This window comes from Pectinophora gossypiella, chromosome 3, assembly GCF_024362695.1.
Source record: "Pectinophora gossypiella chromosome 3, ilPecGoss1.1, whole genome shotgun sequence".
NCBI classification, from domain to species: domain Eukaryota; kingdom Metazoa; phylum Arthropoda; class Insecta; order Lepidoptera; family Gelechiidae; genus Pectinophora; species Pectinophora gossypiella.
Window position 1 is genome coordinate 14,645,593 of NC_065406.1, and position 15,966 is coordinate 14,661,558.

General features: G+C 40.3%; 2 protein-coding genes across 2 annotated transcripts in view; one reads left to right on the top strand and one right to left on the bottom strand.

Annotated features, from left to right (window-relative positions):
* The window catches only part of LOC126382099 (general transcription factor IIF subunit 1), a 31,617-nt gene extending 23,469 nt beyond the window's left edge, over positions 1-8,148 (bottom strand). The window contains exons 1-8 of the mRNA XM_050031838.1: positions 7,939-8,148; positions 7,026-7,207; positions 4,387-4,521; positions 3,840-3,941; positions 2,492-2,560; positions 1,570-1,691; positions 1,249-1,371; positions 223-397 (exon numbers count right to left, since the gene is read on the bottom strand). Coding sequence (XP_049887795.1) covers positions 223-397; positions 1,249-1,371; positions 1,570-1,691; positions 2,492-2,560; positions 3,840-3,941; positions 4,387-4,521; positions 7,026-7,207; positions 7,939-7,959 — 929 coding nt within the window. The 5' untranslated portion in view covers positions 7,960-8,148. The remainder of the gene's footprint in view (positions 1-222; positions 398-1,248; positions 1,372-1,569; positions 1,692-2,491; positions 2,561-3,839; positions 3,942-4,386; positions 4,522-7,025; positions 7,208-7,938) is intronic.
* A 204-nt stretch (positions 8,149-8,352) lies between these two features.
* Positions 8,353-15,140, top strand: LOC126382105 (kelch domain-containing protein 4). Its single transcript, XM_050031843.1, has 9 exons — positions 8,353-8,531; positions 9,021-9,194; positions 9,513-9,634; positions 9,906-10,014; positions 10,425-10,652; positions 11,345-11,554; positions 12,276-12,444; positions 13,844-14,053; positions 14,520-15,140. Exons 1-9 carry the CDS (start codon positions 8,421-8,423, stop codon positions 14,651-14,653), a joined length of 1,467 nt encoding a protein of 488 aa, XP_049887800.1. The 5' UTR covers positions 8,353-8,420; the 3' UTR covers positions 14,654-15,140.
* The last annotated feature ends 826 nt before the right edge of the window (positions 15,141-15,966 follow it).

Here is a 15,966-nt window from a genome sequence, read left to right on the forward strand (position 1 = left end):
ATTACTTTAATAATGCACGCATTACTCACACATGCATGCACGCATTATTCATACATATGCACACATACATGCACGCATTACTCACACATGCATGCACGCATTACTCACACATGCATGCCCGCATTACTCACACATGCATGCCCGCATTACTCACACATGCATGCACGCATTACTCACACATGCATGCACGCATTATTCGCCCCCCCCACGCACGCTATTTACCTGAGCGCATCTTCCTCAGCAACTCCTTTAAGTTCCTTATTAGCTTTAGTCTCGTGGTCCGACTCGCTATCCGATGAGTCGGAGATGTAGTCCTTCTCCCGTCCCTCCTCGTCACCGTCGTCACTTTCCTCGAACGCCTCATCTTCTACCTTCTTCTTCTTTTTTGGTGCTGCACCTAAGTAGGACAAATGTTGAATAGGCTAGTTTCCAACTAGTCAAATCAGTTACTTTTTATTAAACATCAATACACGAAATTCCGTGCTTCGGAAGGCACGTTAAGCCGTTGGTCCCGGCTGCATTAGCAGTCATTAATAACCATCAATCCGCACTGGGCCCGCGTGATGGTTTAAGGCCCGTTCTCCCTATCCATCCACAGGGAAGGCCCGTGCCCCAGCAGTGGGGACGTTAATGGGCTGATGATGATGACACGAAATTACTATGAAAAGCACACTGAGACGCAAGTCATGTGATCGGGTATGATAAATAATTTATATATACTGTTATATTTATTTATAAGTCTAGAAATGAGAGAAAGTGCCATAATATTTTGATATATAAGAAGTTATTGCCACTAGACGGTCTTTCCCCATTGACCGTACGGTGAAAAATTGCGTGGAATTAATTTTATTTATTTATAAACAGCGAATGCAGTCTACGTAGATAACCGTCTTATGATATAATGGTGCTAATTCCTGTAAACACCATCTAATTTTATTTTAAGTTATATCTGTCATTTTCTTATCCGCCGAAAAGGAAAGGGACGGGTAATCGACAAGCATAAAATTTATGGAACACACGTCAATTTTAAGCACAAATCTAAAACAACCGTCTAAAAATTCGCCCAGGTTATTCATTTATTTACTCATTCTTCCTAAAATTAAGAGCTGTCAATCATCCGTCCCTTTCCTTTTCGGCGGATAAGAAAATGACAGGTATAACTTAAAGTAAAATTAAGAGATGTCTGCAGGAATCGGGGCCAATATCGCGCCACGCGCGTAAGCCACGGCTCAGGAGAGATATATTTACCTTTCTTCTTTTCCTTCTTCTTAGCGCCGGAGTCGCTATCTTCGTCTTTATTTTTATTATCATCGGAGTCTGATGAATCGTCGTCCGAGTCTATCCATTCGTCCATGTCTGATATTTTGAGATCTGGTGAGGAAAAGCAGTTGATGTATGTGGATGAAGCAAGAGAGAAGTGTGTCAGGATTGAAACAAATGGAATTCCATAGGATACTATGGAAATAGTCTCTAAACAGACGTGAGTTTGTGTGCGTGTAAAGTGTGGGTGTGTGTGTATTGGTGTGTTGTGTGTGTGTGTGTGTAGAGTGTGTGTGTAAGTGTGTGTACCTTTTTTGGCCTTAGAGCCTTTAGGTTTTTTTTCGTCGGGGTCATCCTCGCCGTCGGCGATGTCATCACCGCGCATGCGCTTGCGGAACATCAGCGAGAAGTAGTTCATCACCTTGTTGCGTCTGACAACAAGTTTGTACATTTATTAGTTCAGTTTATAACGTACGGAATGTTAGCTCATAGTTGATCAATGCAATTTATTAAAATATGAAAAACCGATATCGGAAAGATGTTCTTTACTAAACTTAAAATTGAATGTTTGTTAACTTAAAATTATTTGCTAAAGACTGAGTTGTATTAAAGTTTACTCATTTAGTAAAGCCTGTTATAAATATTGCAAAATTGTTTTTAAAGAAACTGTAATATGAGAATGTGTCAGTCAGCGGGCTTAGCACCGTAAGCGTGCGACTCTTTCTCGCCTCGACATACGTCACCCGTCACTCTCTCACAGTACTGCACAGAAAGAGACAGATGATCTCTGTCGCGGCGAGAAAGAGTCGCGTGCTTACAGTGCTAACCCCACTGAGGAATGGTAGGCGGAATGAAACGGAACGTTAAGGTGTGTGAAAGAGAGAGTAATGAGTGAGCGAGAGAGAAGAGCAGATTGCAGAATAACGGTTGAATGGCGTTCAGTTGCTTTTTAAGTCGAAGAAGTAAAGTTGATAAAACTGAAACTAAACAACAGAAAATATAATCGTTTCTCATCAGTTTTAATTTTTTTATAACATAAAAAGCATCATGGCTGTATATAAACAATATTAAGATACATTTAGAATAAATAAAATAACAGTTCACGACTATATCCCAATTGGGGTAGGCAGAGGTACATCCATCGGAAGATGAAATTAACTACCCACACATCAAAGATTTTTTGATTGTTTGTCGAAGGCACTGGTTAATTAATACTAATTTACAAACTGACCTGCCGAATTCCTGTTCTGCTTCTTCAGCTGACAGAGCTTTATACCGCTGAATCGGCTGGAAGTTGTACCTGTAACAATGAATAGGCAATTTGACAACTTAGTCAAACGAGATATTTTTTACGAAACGTAAAAAAGAAAATTCTCTATGGAATTACTGGACTGTGACGTCATCGGTAAAAACAGTCAAAAGTCGTACTTATTGTTACTTAATTCATAACAAAATTTCTAAAATACGCCATTAAAGAGAATGAGGTTGATTTTTGATCATATTAGACTGGAGTCTATTTCTAGATTATCATTAACAGTCAAATATCCTATTGCTTTTGACATTTAAATCCCAACGTGCAACTCCAACTCTATCAAACTTTCGATTATTTAGAACGACAGCAGGACAGAGATATAGTTTATCGCCTAGTGCGAAAGAGACGAGAGATATGTCAACATACCTATGTGGACTAAGACAGGATTTTGCGAAATTTCATACACAAGGGGGAGAAAAGTTTGTATAAAAGTCATTTTTGAAGCAGCATAAATTTCCGCAAATAGATTTCCGAATAGAACAGTTTGTTAACCGAATAAAAACCGAATAGTTTGTTAGAACAGCCTCCGTGGTCTAGTGGTTAGAGCGTTAGGCTCACGATCTGGAGGTCCGGGTTCGATTCCCGATGGGGACATTGTCGAAATCACTTTGTGAGACTGTCCTTTGTTTGGTAAGGACTTTTCAGGCTTGAATCACCTGATTGTCCGAAAAAGTAAGATGATTCCGTGCTTCGGAGGGCACGTTAAGCCGTTGGTCCCGGCTATTAGCCGTAAAAAAAACACCTCCACCAACCCGCAGTGGAGCAGCGTGGTGGAGTATGCCCCCTCCGGTTGATTGAGGGGAGGCCTGTGCCCAGCAGTGGGACGTATATAAACAGTTTATGTTATGTTATGTAGATTTCCGAATGGACGTCAGTAAGCACTGAGGTTGTATTTTTAACAATTCATCCCCTAAAGGGTTAAAAAAGGGTCTAAAAGTCTGTATGAAACTTTATCAATTTTTAAATTAAAAGGATGAAATCTTGCACTACACGTTTTTTTAAAGACGTAAATGAGCTAAGAAGAGATTTTTGGAAATTAATCCTCTAAAGAGTAAAAAGATGATGACAGTTTGTATGACATTTTGGAGGTTAGAAGCACAAACAAACAAAACATAAACAACCAGAACCGGGTATAAACATCCAGATATTTTATTTTGTCGGTTGTGTATGCGCCCATTTGATTGATGACGATAATTCTGCACCCAGCACTGCATGGAATGTAGATACACCTTTTATATTTTACTAATTTATGTGAGGAAATCCATACCATTCTTGCAGCGGGTATGCGTCTATGGCGCCGTCGGCCGCGTGCGTGAACACGTAGTAGGCAGCGTTCTCAGATACGCCACCTTCACGGATGCCCTTGAATCTAGCGAAACACAACAAAGAAAATAATACATAAACAAGTCTACACACGAAACGTCACGCTAAGCCGTTGGTCTCAGTCACTCCCTTACACGCCAGTCGACTGAATAAAATCACTTTTACATTCAGAATTTAATTTACCATTGACATTCAAAATTTACCATTGATTGATTGTTTTAAGACAGTAATTAAACAGAAACTTTGTAAAAACTTGTTTGTTATCTGGAAAATATGAATGCATGGGATTAGCTGTCTGGGACCTGATATTAGGCAGCCAAATTACTAAATTGTATAACAGTATTTTTTAAAAAAGTCTAGGGCCCTATGCAGAGGTTGTTCTTGTAGCTTATTTTCCCCGGCTATACAGGTTGTGAGAAGCAGTAGTTTCAGGCAGATGAGACGTTTGTTATGAATAAAGGTATGAATTTGAATTTAGGTGTTGTACTAACTTCTTGCCAGTCTTTCCGCCGACCTTCAGTATCCAGGGCTGGTCTTCGGGCTTGTATTTGCGGGAGATGATGCCGAACTTCTTGCGCCGCGCCTCCTCGCGCACGTCGCGCCCGTACTCGGACCCCGCACCGAACCTGCACCAGGGATCACATTTATCAGTTGCACTCTAAAATAGTGACCAAAAATAATAGGTCATTTCAAGACCCAGACGAAAAACATGTTTATGTAAAAATTTATGATTCAAAGTGTAACTATGTTACCTAATGAATAAAGATATTTTTGAATTTAGATTCGGCCGCATTGACTTTTTTAGTAATACAACAACAGAAAAGCACGCCGACATAAAATCTAGACTCTAAAAAAAGAAAGTCTAGAATTGAAAAAAGGCTTCTTTCATCATAGAACTTCTGAATAGTGGTCTAAGTTCAAACCAGGGTTTCAATATTTTTATTGCGTTAATTTTCATCTAAATTAAATTGGCCTAAATTGGCAGTGAAAAAAAACAAAAAACAAACAAATTAACAAACATCATATCAGGAAGATAATAGTGTGATTGATTGATCACATTAAAGCTTTCCTTTTAAGAGAAAAACTTAATGTATTTTGTTTGTATAGCACTTACTCGTGCTTAGGGAAACACAAAGAAAAAAAAACTTTTCAATTAAAATATTCTCTTGTGAGAAAAAAATATTTGGAGACAATTTCCACATATGCTTGAAAATGTATGTGTGTGTTGTTGTGTTGTGGTAGTTTTCTTTACAAGTGTCAAAATAATGTGCAATATTGTGCAAATATTTATCATTACCCATATTTTGCAACAAAATAGTAAGTATTTCAATATAAGATATTGTTGCTGATTTGGGGAACTAATTTAATTTTAATCTAATTTGACAAAACTAAAGCTATCTCTATTTTGCACATATTGTAAGTGAAGGACAACACTAGTTTAAGAGTTGTCAGACTAAAATTAGAGTAAGTTTGTGTTCACCAGAATTGGTATCACTGAGATCAACACAGTATTTTATTTTCATTATTTGGCATGATCAAGATATGAATTGAAGTATAATACATAAATATGTGACATCCCAAAGACATAAATTAAACAAAGGCATAAATTAAACTACTTAACTATTTAGTTAAGTAATTTAATTTATGTCTTTGCCAAAAAGCAAACAGTGTCAAGGAAACAATTTCAATTACATATAGTAAATGTTCCAGCCTCCCGAACAAGCCGGTTTCCGAAAAGGCTTTAGCACCATAGACCACATCCATACGCTGCGGCAGGTTATACAGAAGACCGAAGAGTATAATTTGCCACTTTGCTTGGCGTTTGTGGACTATGAGAAAGCCTTTGATTCGATCGAGACCTGGGCTGTGTTGCAGTCTCTTCAGAGGTGCCAAGTGGACCATAGGTACATCGAAGTGCTAAGGGACCTCTACCAAAATGCCACTATGTCAGTTCGAGTACAGAACCAGAGCTCTAATCCGATCCAACTGCAGCGAGGAGTGAGACAGGGAGATGTCATCTCTCCGAAACTGTTCACTGCTGCATTGGAGGATATTTTTAAGCTTCTGGACTGGAAAGGATTTGGCATCAACATCAACGGCGAGTACCTGACGCACCTTCGATTTGCCGATGATATAGTCCTAATGGCTGAGACCCTGGAAGACCTGAACACCATGCTCGAGCATCTCAGTAACGCATCCCAACGAGTGGGTCTTAGCATGAACATGGCAAAGACAAAAATTATGTCCAACGACCATGTCGCACCCACTCCAGTTCAGGTTGGGAACGTTACACTCGAAGTTGTAGACCAGTACATTTACCTAGGACAAATAATCCAGTTAGGTAAGTCCAACTTCGAGAAAGAGATCTCTCGTCGGATCCAACTCGGATGGGCAGCGTTCGGGAAGCTGCGGAATATCTTCTCGTCCAGAATACCTCAGTGTCTCAAGACGAAAGTCTTTGACCAGTGCGTGTTGCCAGTGATGACCTACGGCAGTGAGACGTGGCCGCTTACTATGGGTCTCGTGAGGAGGCTCGGTGTCGCTCAGCGGGCAATGGAGAGAGCTATGCTCGGTATTTCCCTGCTGGATCGAATCAGAAATGAGGAGATCCGCAGGAGAACTAAAGTCACCGACATAGCTCGGAGAATTGCAAAGCTGAAGTGGCAGTGGGCAGGACACATAGCGAGGAGAACCGATGGCCGATGGGGCGGAAAGGTTCTGGAGTGGCGACCACGTGTCGGACGACGCTCAGTGGGTAGGCCCGCTACAAGGTGGACCGACGATCTGGTGAAGGTCGCGGGAAGCCGCTGGATGCGGGCAGCGCAGGACCGATCGTCGTGGAGATCCTTGGGGGAGGCCTATGCCCAGCAGTGGGCGTCATACGGCTGATGATGATGATAGTAAATGTGAAAATATTTATTAAAATGTCTAAAATAAAGCTGTTAATTATTATTTTATTGTAGTTAAAATAGTCCACATGACACCTTTATCTTTAATTAAATTAATTTGATTGAATTAATATTATAATAGTAATTATTATTAGTAAAATATTAAAAATAAAATACAATTAGAGTAAATAAAAAAATTAATATTAAATTATTATTAAAGATGAAGGTGTATCCCAACTCACTTTGGCATATCCTCTTCGATTCCTTTAAACTCTTTAATATTGTTCTCTCTTTCCATCTTCACATGATTCCACTTGGCAAAGTCAACATTCAGTGTGGCATTGAACCGCATCACGTGGTACTTCTTCTTCACATTCTTTGGCACTCTGATCTTGAACTCTTGGACCGATGCAGACTGTGACGACTGAAAAAGATACAGGCATTTTCTCAGTGTTGGAAATGTTGTACACACCCACACATACAAACTCACATTTATTTCCCACCGGGGTAATTCGATTGGTTCAATCCTGACATACTTCTCTTGCTTCCTCCACATTCATCAAATGTCTTTTTTTCTTTTTTTTTTTCGACATACTTATTGTCATACACCGGTTCAGAGTCAATGGTCTTCCTCTGTCAGCCCTACTAATAATCGTTGCCTAGCTCTAGATGTCCAAACCACCTTAACATTCCCTTCTCAATCTGTAATATAGAATTTGTTGGAATATACTTTTATTGCAAATGGTACATTTGATGAAAGTACAGCAATCTCGGAAGATTCCGAAGCCCGAAATAGTATGCCAGTCATATCAGCATTCAAGCACATAGGTACAAACTATTTTAGTAAAACACAATTCGTTTCCGTTGGTTATCTTTTTGTTAGACAAATAACATATAAACTAATATTTTCAACGATCAGGATTGTAGTAAAGAAATTTTAAGATCTGTTCTAGTAGTATGTTAGTACCTAGTATACATAACATCTGTGATAAGGAAGATTGTATAACCTCAAACAAATTAAGTGAAAGCTTCTTTTATATAATATCCCTACGTGAAGTAAGGAAAAGAGGTAATTTCTTGTATAATTTAAGTCTTATTATATGCAACTTACGTAGGTAATAAAAGGTAAAAATTGGGAAAATAGTCGAAACTTACTGAAGCTCCTGGGGTCGTCATTTTTGCAGTATTTCTTCTCAGATCACAAATTTCACGACAAACTAAGCTAGTGGAAGGTAGCTTATACTAGAATCTTCAATTACATACTGAAATTAAATTACTTATCCCTAAAATCTATGAGAAAACAGAAGAAAAAAAGCAAAACGTAGCATTTGGCAAATTTGCCAAGATGACAAGTTTCGTTTAGATATTTTCATAGATTGCTACAAAATCATGTTCAGTTTATACTTATATAGTAAGCAGCAACAAGACGTAAACGTCACAATGCTATTTGTTTGCGTGCTAATAGCGCTCTTAAGGTTGTACCATAGAGATGCAAATATAGCATTTGATATAGCGCTGCCTCGGTCACATAGGACACTGAGTATTCAATGCATTCAAAAATTCCCCAAATTAAACTTTTGTGGATTTGTTTTGTGAAGTGAATTTCGATTTTTTGAGAAAAAATATAGCTAGAAGACATGGGAAAGAAGAAGAATAAGAACAAGGTGAGCGGCGCAGTGAAGACCGCAGCTAAAACGGAGAAGAAATTAGCGAATAAACTTAAGAAAGAGCTCGCTAACCTGGGTGAGGTTAGTTCATGCATGCTTATTTGTTTGTTATTTTATTTTGAAACCTATTTAATTTTATTTTGTTTAGTAACCAGTAAAAAAATAATAATTAGTCGCCGGATAATGGAATAGCATAAGCAGTTTAGTACAGGAGCATAAGCAGTTTAGTACAGGAATTAATACTTTTAAAATAATTATGACTGAAAGGAGAATGGTCTGGTCTTTTCTGGAACAGATTCCACCACCAAATGTATTAAAAACATCAAAAATATATTTTGGGGTAGTGAGTTAGTAACAATAAATATTTATGTACCTGATCAAGGTATGTACCTATATGTTTCTATGTGTGTATGTATGTTGTGTGTATTAAAACATGATTACAACTGCTAACTTATTATCATTTTTGTCATATATTGTATTCAATTTTATCATGAATTTGTAGGAGGATCTGATTTGCCCACTATCTTCTACTTGAATTTTGTAGAACACATCTCATAATTTATTTTACAGGAAGACATAGCTAAAGTTATAGCAGAGATAGAGCGTGAGGAGGCCAAGAGATCACAACCTACTGAGAAGACTCTCCCTGGGCCTCCGACTGCAAGGGCGTATGCGTCCCTTACTCCACACCCCACTAACAATGAGCTGATCATGTTTGGTGGAGAATACCATGATGGACAAAAGGTAATTTCTAGTTGAAATAATAATTAGGTGTAGATATTATGGGTTGGTATTAGTTACATTTTTAAAACAAAAGCTGTTTAAAAACAGACAGGTCCTTCTAAGGCCGAGATTTCCAGATAAAATCGTTCAAAAATGGGGTTTGGATTTTTCAATTACATTCGGTCTTACAATTAGTGTTAGTGACATCATAACGAAAACATTGAGGTGAATTTCCACTTGATATCAACTTAGAATCATGGTCTGATGAATCATCCCCTTCTGTATTTGTTATAATGTCACAACCCATACCTATGCCTTCATCATTGTATTAATTTACAGACAATAGTATACAATGAGCTGTTGTTCTTCAACCCGGAGAAGGGCACGTGGCGGCAGGTGAAGGCGCCGGGTGCTCCGCCACCGCGCAGCGCGCACCAGGCGGTCGCTACGCCCGCTAACAAGTATGAATATCCTGTTTTTTGTTCTTTTTTTCTCAGGGCTCGGCGGGCATTAGCAGTTATTGACAAGAGCTGTGGGTTCAAGTCCCTCAGAGTCAAAGTTTTTGAATTAATTTTCACTTTATGAGTTTTCCTAAGCATGAGTGAATGCTTTAAAAAATAAAAATACCCTGTTATATTGTTGCCAAGCCAGTCTAAACTAATTACAACAAATATGTAGTAGATTTGTACAAAAGGTGCAAGAAGCTTTTAACAAAAAGTAACTATTTTCCAGAGGTGAGTTGTGGATATTTGGGGGAGAATTCACCAGCCCTTCAGAAACACAGTTCCATCATTATAAGGATCTCTGGTGCTTCTCGTTGGCTGACAAGAAGTGGGAAAAGGTGAGAAACTATTTTTGTTGTGATGTTACTTTCGGATAAACGGGTAATCAGCCTGTAATGTCTAACCATTGAGGCACCACTTTCTCTTACCGTATGCCACGTTACCGCGTAAGTGCGAGGGAGGCAGGGAGTCGGCGCGCGCACGTTTACTCCTTAACGGCTTACGGCCACTTAGACTAAAGACAGACCCATCGGGGGGGTGAGGTAAATCTAGCTCGGCGCCCAACGAATTGGTGCGGGGCGGAAAGTGTCCGTTCAGTACGTAGTATTATTTATTCTAACCTGGCCTTATCAAAATTGGTAGGGACCCGTGGTAGCCCAGTTGATACAACGCTTGCCTCTCACTTTGAGGTCACAAGTTCGATGCTATGTTATGTGTTATAGGTGTAAAATTAATAAAATATTCCCAGGTGGTAGCACCAAATGGCCCGTCTGCGCGCTCCGGGCACCGCATGGCGCTCCTCGGCCGCAAGTTAGTCGTGTTCGGAGGCTACGCCGACGACGGCCGCGACTGCAAGTACTTTGACGAGCTGTACTCCTTCTGTCTGGATACCAGGACGTGGGGCAAGCTGACCCCCAGTGGGCGAGGCCCTAGTGCCAGGTCCGCTTGTGTCATGATGCCCCATGGGAACGATTCGGTAAGAGCCTTGTAATATTGCTATAGTTATCAATAGTCGTACTCCTGTCTGGATACTAGGATTTGGGGCAAGCTGACCCCCACTGCCCTATTGCCAGGTCCGTTTGTGTCATGATGCCCCATGGTAACGATTCGGTAAGAGACTCGCTTTAGTTCGTCTTGCTGTTATAGTTACCGAAGGGGCGATTGCAAGTACTTCAACAAGTTTTTCTAAAGGAGAAACTAACATTAAATATAAATGTAATATTCTAGAAATATAATAAAATGCAGATGAACCAATTATATGATTTTTGTTTTTATACCATTCACCCGTGCTTAGGGCAACTCACAAAGAGAAAATTTAAATCGAAAAAATCTGACTCGGACATGACTTGAATCCATAGCTCTTGTCAAGCTGGGACGAGCGTGTTAACCATTACATCACTGGGTCCTCCTTTTGTCCATGCGATTTTTTTTCGATTTATGTATCGTCACTAAGATTACAGCCCTCGCGGCACAGAATCAGCGTCGCGCGCGGTGCGAAATAAACGATGAAATCACTGCGTCTATTAGTCGTAGTCCTCCTTATAATTCGCCCCGTGCCCGAGACGATTTCCTACAGACCCCGCTGGTGTATATAGTCCAATCCAACAATACATTTGCATGTACTTTTCTGTCCAATTCTTTCTTAAAAAAATAGTTTTCTTTCTACAGCTGATCATATACGGCGGTTTCTCTCGCGTGCGGGAAGGGCGTACGGAACAAACACTCACGCACACAGACATGTTCCGCCTGTGCGGTAAGAACGGCGGGTTCACGTGGCGCGCGCAGAACGCGGGGGCCTTCGCGCCCCCAGCTCGCGCCGGACAGGCCGCCGCCGTCAACGTACACGGCGGGAGGGGATACGTGTTCGGGGGAGTCAGTGTGAGTATTGCATAATCTTCTACTCTTAATTGGCTAGGTGACCGGGTCAAGGATAAAATGCTAATTTAAAAATAGAACGCAGGTATGCACTATTTCGTAGATTAAATGACATAGAATACCGGATAATACTACGCATGGCAGCGTAATGGTTTAAGGCCCGATCTCCCTATCCATCCATAGGGAAGGCCCGTGCCCCAGCAGTGGGGACGTTAATGGGCTGGTGATGATGACTACGCATGGAACAGTAGGAAAGGAAACCCACATTCTCGAGAAAGGCATTTTTGGAGGTATGTGATCTAACCTGTATTTTAGGGCTGGTTCACCCTTCGCGGGTTGGAAGGTCAGACAGGCAGTCGCTTCTATAAAAAACCGGACCTGTCCAATATTCAGGTTAGGTAGTCGGACCCTGTGAGAAACAGGATAATGCTAGGGGGATTATAGCATAGAAGATTAATGACATAGAATACCGGATAATACTACACATGGAACGGTAATTTCGCCCCGCACCAATCAAACTCACCCCCTCTGGGTCCATACAAACCATGCCACACCTTTTTACCCCTTAGCTTGAATTTCACAAAATCACGTATTAGTGAGCACCTACGTCCTTAAAGGAACGTCCTTGCAAAATTTGAATCTAATTAAAAGTATTCTGAGATTTCGCGATGAGTGAGTGAGTCAGTGTCATTTCGCTTTTATTTATATAGATTTAAATTCCCAGGATGTAGAAGAAACAGAAGAAGATCTCCGCGGGGAGATGAGCGACGACCTCCAGCTGCTTGACCTGGAGACTGGCAAGTTCCATAACGTGACACTGCGCAGCGAGCAGCCGGCACAGCCGTCCGCCCAGCAGGTGGAAGAGAGTGAGACGCCGCAAGAGACTGTCAAAGGTAGGTGCATAACATATAACATAAACGTATACGAGAACTGATATTAGGCAGCTAAATTACTTGTATAAAAATATTTTATGTTTATTTTTTTTTAAAGAACGTCAAGGGCCCTGTGCCGAGGTTTTTCTTGCAGCTTCTTTTCCCCGGCTATACAGGTTATGAGAAGCTGCAGTAGTTTTAGGCGGATGAGACGTTCGTTATGTAAAAATTGACGATTCAAAGTGTAACTATGTTACCTACTGAATAAATATATTTTTGAATTTGAATTTGAATATATAACAAAGCCATGTGAGGGGCCTTTGGCGGCTCAATAGTAACACTGACACCAGGGTTGATGAGGTTAATACTCCACCTCACAACCCACATAGAAGAGAACCGTATATAACATAAGCTAATGACTTTATCCCAATTGGCGTAGTCAGCATACGTCGCAGGATGAACTAAGTACTAATACACATGTTTTGTTATTCGTTTAGGTGTTCCTACACTTGCGTCGCAAATTCTGCATCATAATATATAATTATTATGACTTGTCTATTAGTTTACTATTACTTCAATACAAGGTTTGCAATACAGGGTTTCGTGTACTACTGTTAGTAACATCGTAGCGAAATCTTTGAAAGATGATTCAGACCATGATTCTCAGTTGATATCAAGTAGGATTTGCCGTAGAACTGAAAATAATTAAAAACAACCCTAAAACTTTCAAGAATTTTCCGACAGGCCCATACGCACTTGTATCTACCTGTACAGTCATGAGCAATATAATGTACCCACTTTAGGACTCTGTCGCACTAACATGTTTGACATTTAATGTGACTTACGGTTTAATTTGTCATAAAAGTTAATGTGACATGGTTTCAAAGTGTATACAAATTAGTACTTGTGACCGTACTTGTACGGGGTGTATGTGATATCGTAACGAATACAGAGGGGATGATTCAGATCATTCTAGAGTTAATATCAAGTGGAAATTGCCGTCGCAAAAGTATGAAACTAAAAATAATAATAAAAAAAAAAACAAAAAATTATGAATTTTCCGACAGGTAATTCCACTTGATGTCAACTCAGAATCATAGTCTGAATCATCCCCCTCAGTATTTGTTACGGTGTTACTAACGTCCTGTATTTTAAACCTGGGGAGTTATAACAAGCCACATTGAAGCAATTCACTTAAAAGCGTAAATAAAAGAAAGAAAGACGGTTGAACTGCACCTTCCACCCGTTGTCATAAGTAAAGCAACCACGGTGAAGGGTGCTGGTTGCGCCGACTTCCCACAGATAAAATATTATTTCTTACTTTTTTTTGACTGATTTGAAGTCGGTTTATTTTTTTTATTACTTTTTATTGGTCTATCGTTTGTTTTTTAATAACGCGGTATATATGTTCCCTCCTCAGTGGTAGATGAAGTGTTCACTATGAAGCTGGGCGGCCCGTCCGCCCCCGCGCCGGCCGCCGCGGCGCCCCCCTCCCCCGCGGCCCCCCGCGGGGGCCCGTGCGCGCGCATGTCCGCCATGTTGGCCGTGCAGCGCTCCGTGCTCTACGTGTACGGAGGGATCTTGGAACGAGACGAGAAGCAGTTCTATTTGAGTGACATGTATTGTTTAGGTGAGTGCGGTATTATTATTATATACACTTTCTCTATAATCAGATACCGTCCATTTATAAAATAAAGTCTTCCAAATTTGTATACTTTCATACAAAATTTTGCTATTCCATTGAATAATAATTTATCTGTATATTGAAAAATCAGCAATTAGTCATAGACTAAATAGTATAGAACGGTAACTTCTCCCCGCACCGATTCTGCGCCGACCTCATAGCCATAGAATAAGGAATAATACTACTTGCAGAACGGCAACTCTCCGCTCTCCACCAGCGGCTGAGTTAGGTTTACCTCACCCCCTCGGTCTTACTTTAGTCTTCAATCGTACGGCCTCAGACGTCACATACTCAGATGCGTGTGTACTATAACTTCAAGGTGCTGTCTGTGTAAAACGAGGTGTTTTGTATGAAGTCTCCAGAGTGTGCTAAGCCATTATTTCAGCTCAGCAATATACCGTTTTTCCACCAGATCTGCACAAGCTAAATGAATGGAAGACACTAATAGAGCAACCGACCCTGCCGGCGTGGCTCGGCTCCGACTCTGAAGACGACGGCTCTGGGGACAGCGAGGAGAGCGAATCCTCTGATGATGAGGAGGATTGAGGTCAGAGAAACTATGGACGACTGCTTATTATAATACTATCTCGAAATTCCTAGCAATAATATTCGAGACTTAGGGTGGTGTTAATAAACTAATCTCAGCTTCGAGACTGCCCTCAAGATCATGTCAATGTGACAGTTCTCATATAAAAACAGAGACTTGAGCATGATCTTGAGGGCAGTCTCAGCTGAGATTCGTTTATTAATACCATACTAAAACTAAACATAACATAGCATCACATAGCATCCTCGAATAATTTTTCAATGTATTTTTCTCTTAGTGATGCTTCTTACAATTTCGATGGCATTCAGTTTTTTTAAACCAGTATTTTGCCGCCCGGAAAGTATTCTCGAGGTGATGCTATGTCATATTTTTATCCCCGAAGGTGTAGGCAGTGTATACAGGGTCTTAATGACATCGTAACGAATACTGAGGGGGAAAAATCAAGTGGAATTTTCCATCGCGAAGGTAAAAAAAAATAAATAATAAAAAATGAAAAAAAAACAACAAAAAAAAAAGAAATTTTTTTGGTAATTGAAAATAATTTTAAAAATCTAAAAAGAAACATGAATTTTGCGTCGGAAAATTCCACTTGATATCAACACAGAATCATAGTCTGAATCATTCCTCTCAGTATTCGTTACGATGACACTTACACCCCGTACAAGTACATACGGGTAGCCATACAAGTATGTATGGGTGTTAGTTGACACCGTAACAAATACTGAGGGGGACCATGATTCAGAGTTGATATCAAGTGGAATTTCCTAACGGAAAATTTTAGCTTTTTTAAATTAATTTCAGTTCCATATTTTTGCGATGAAAAATTCCACTCGAAATCAACTCAGAATCATACCAAAATTCTAGACAGGGCAATACAACATCAAAAACTTTTACTCGCCCCATGTGACAGTATCCCACAAACGCAGATTACAGAAAGAAACTATGTGATAAGTCTGCAGGAAACAGAGCGAGATCAATCCGGCATCAGGGAACTCCGCATCTACACAGATGGTTCCAAAATGTCCTCAGGGACGGGTGCCGGAGTTTTCTCACTCGACTTAAACATTAAAAAATCAGTGGCTCTGGGAAAATACAGTTCCATTTTTCAATGTGAATGTGTAGCCATAATTCAAGCCGCCAGCACAGTGAGGAAGAGAAAGGTCAAGGGTTATGACATCAGAATCCTCTCAGACAGCGCAGCTGTCTTACAAGCCCTAAATAGTGACAACTTAACCTCAGGGCTAATATACGAGTGCCACAGAGAACTGCAGAAGATGGCTTTAACCAACAAGGTTACCCTGCAGTGGATTAA

Coding starts and splice junctions, on each gene's coding strand:
- LOC126382105 (XM_050031843.1), top strand. CDS start 8,421: ATGGGAAAGAAGAAGAATAAGAACAAGGTGAGCGGCGCAGTGAAGACC. Junction 8,532..9,020: donor AGCTCGCTAACCTGGGTGAG/GTTAGTTCATGC, acceptor TTTATTTTACAG/GAAGACATAGCTAAAGTTAT. Junction 9,635..9,905: donor GTCGCTACGCCCGCTAACAA/GTATGAATATCC, acceptor ACTATTTTCCAG/AGGTGAGTTGTGGATATTTG.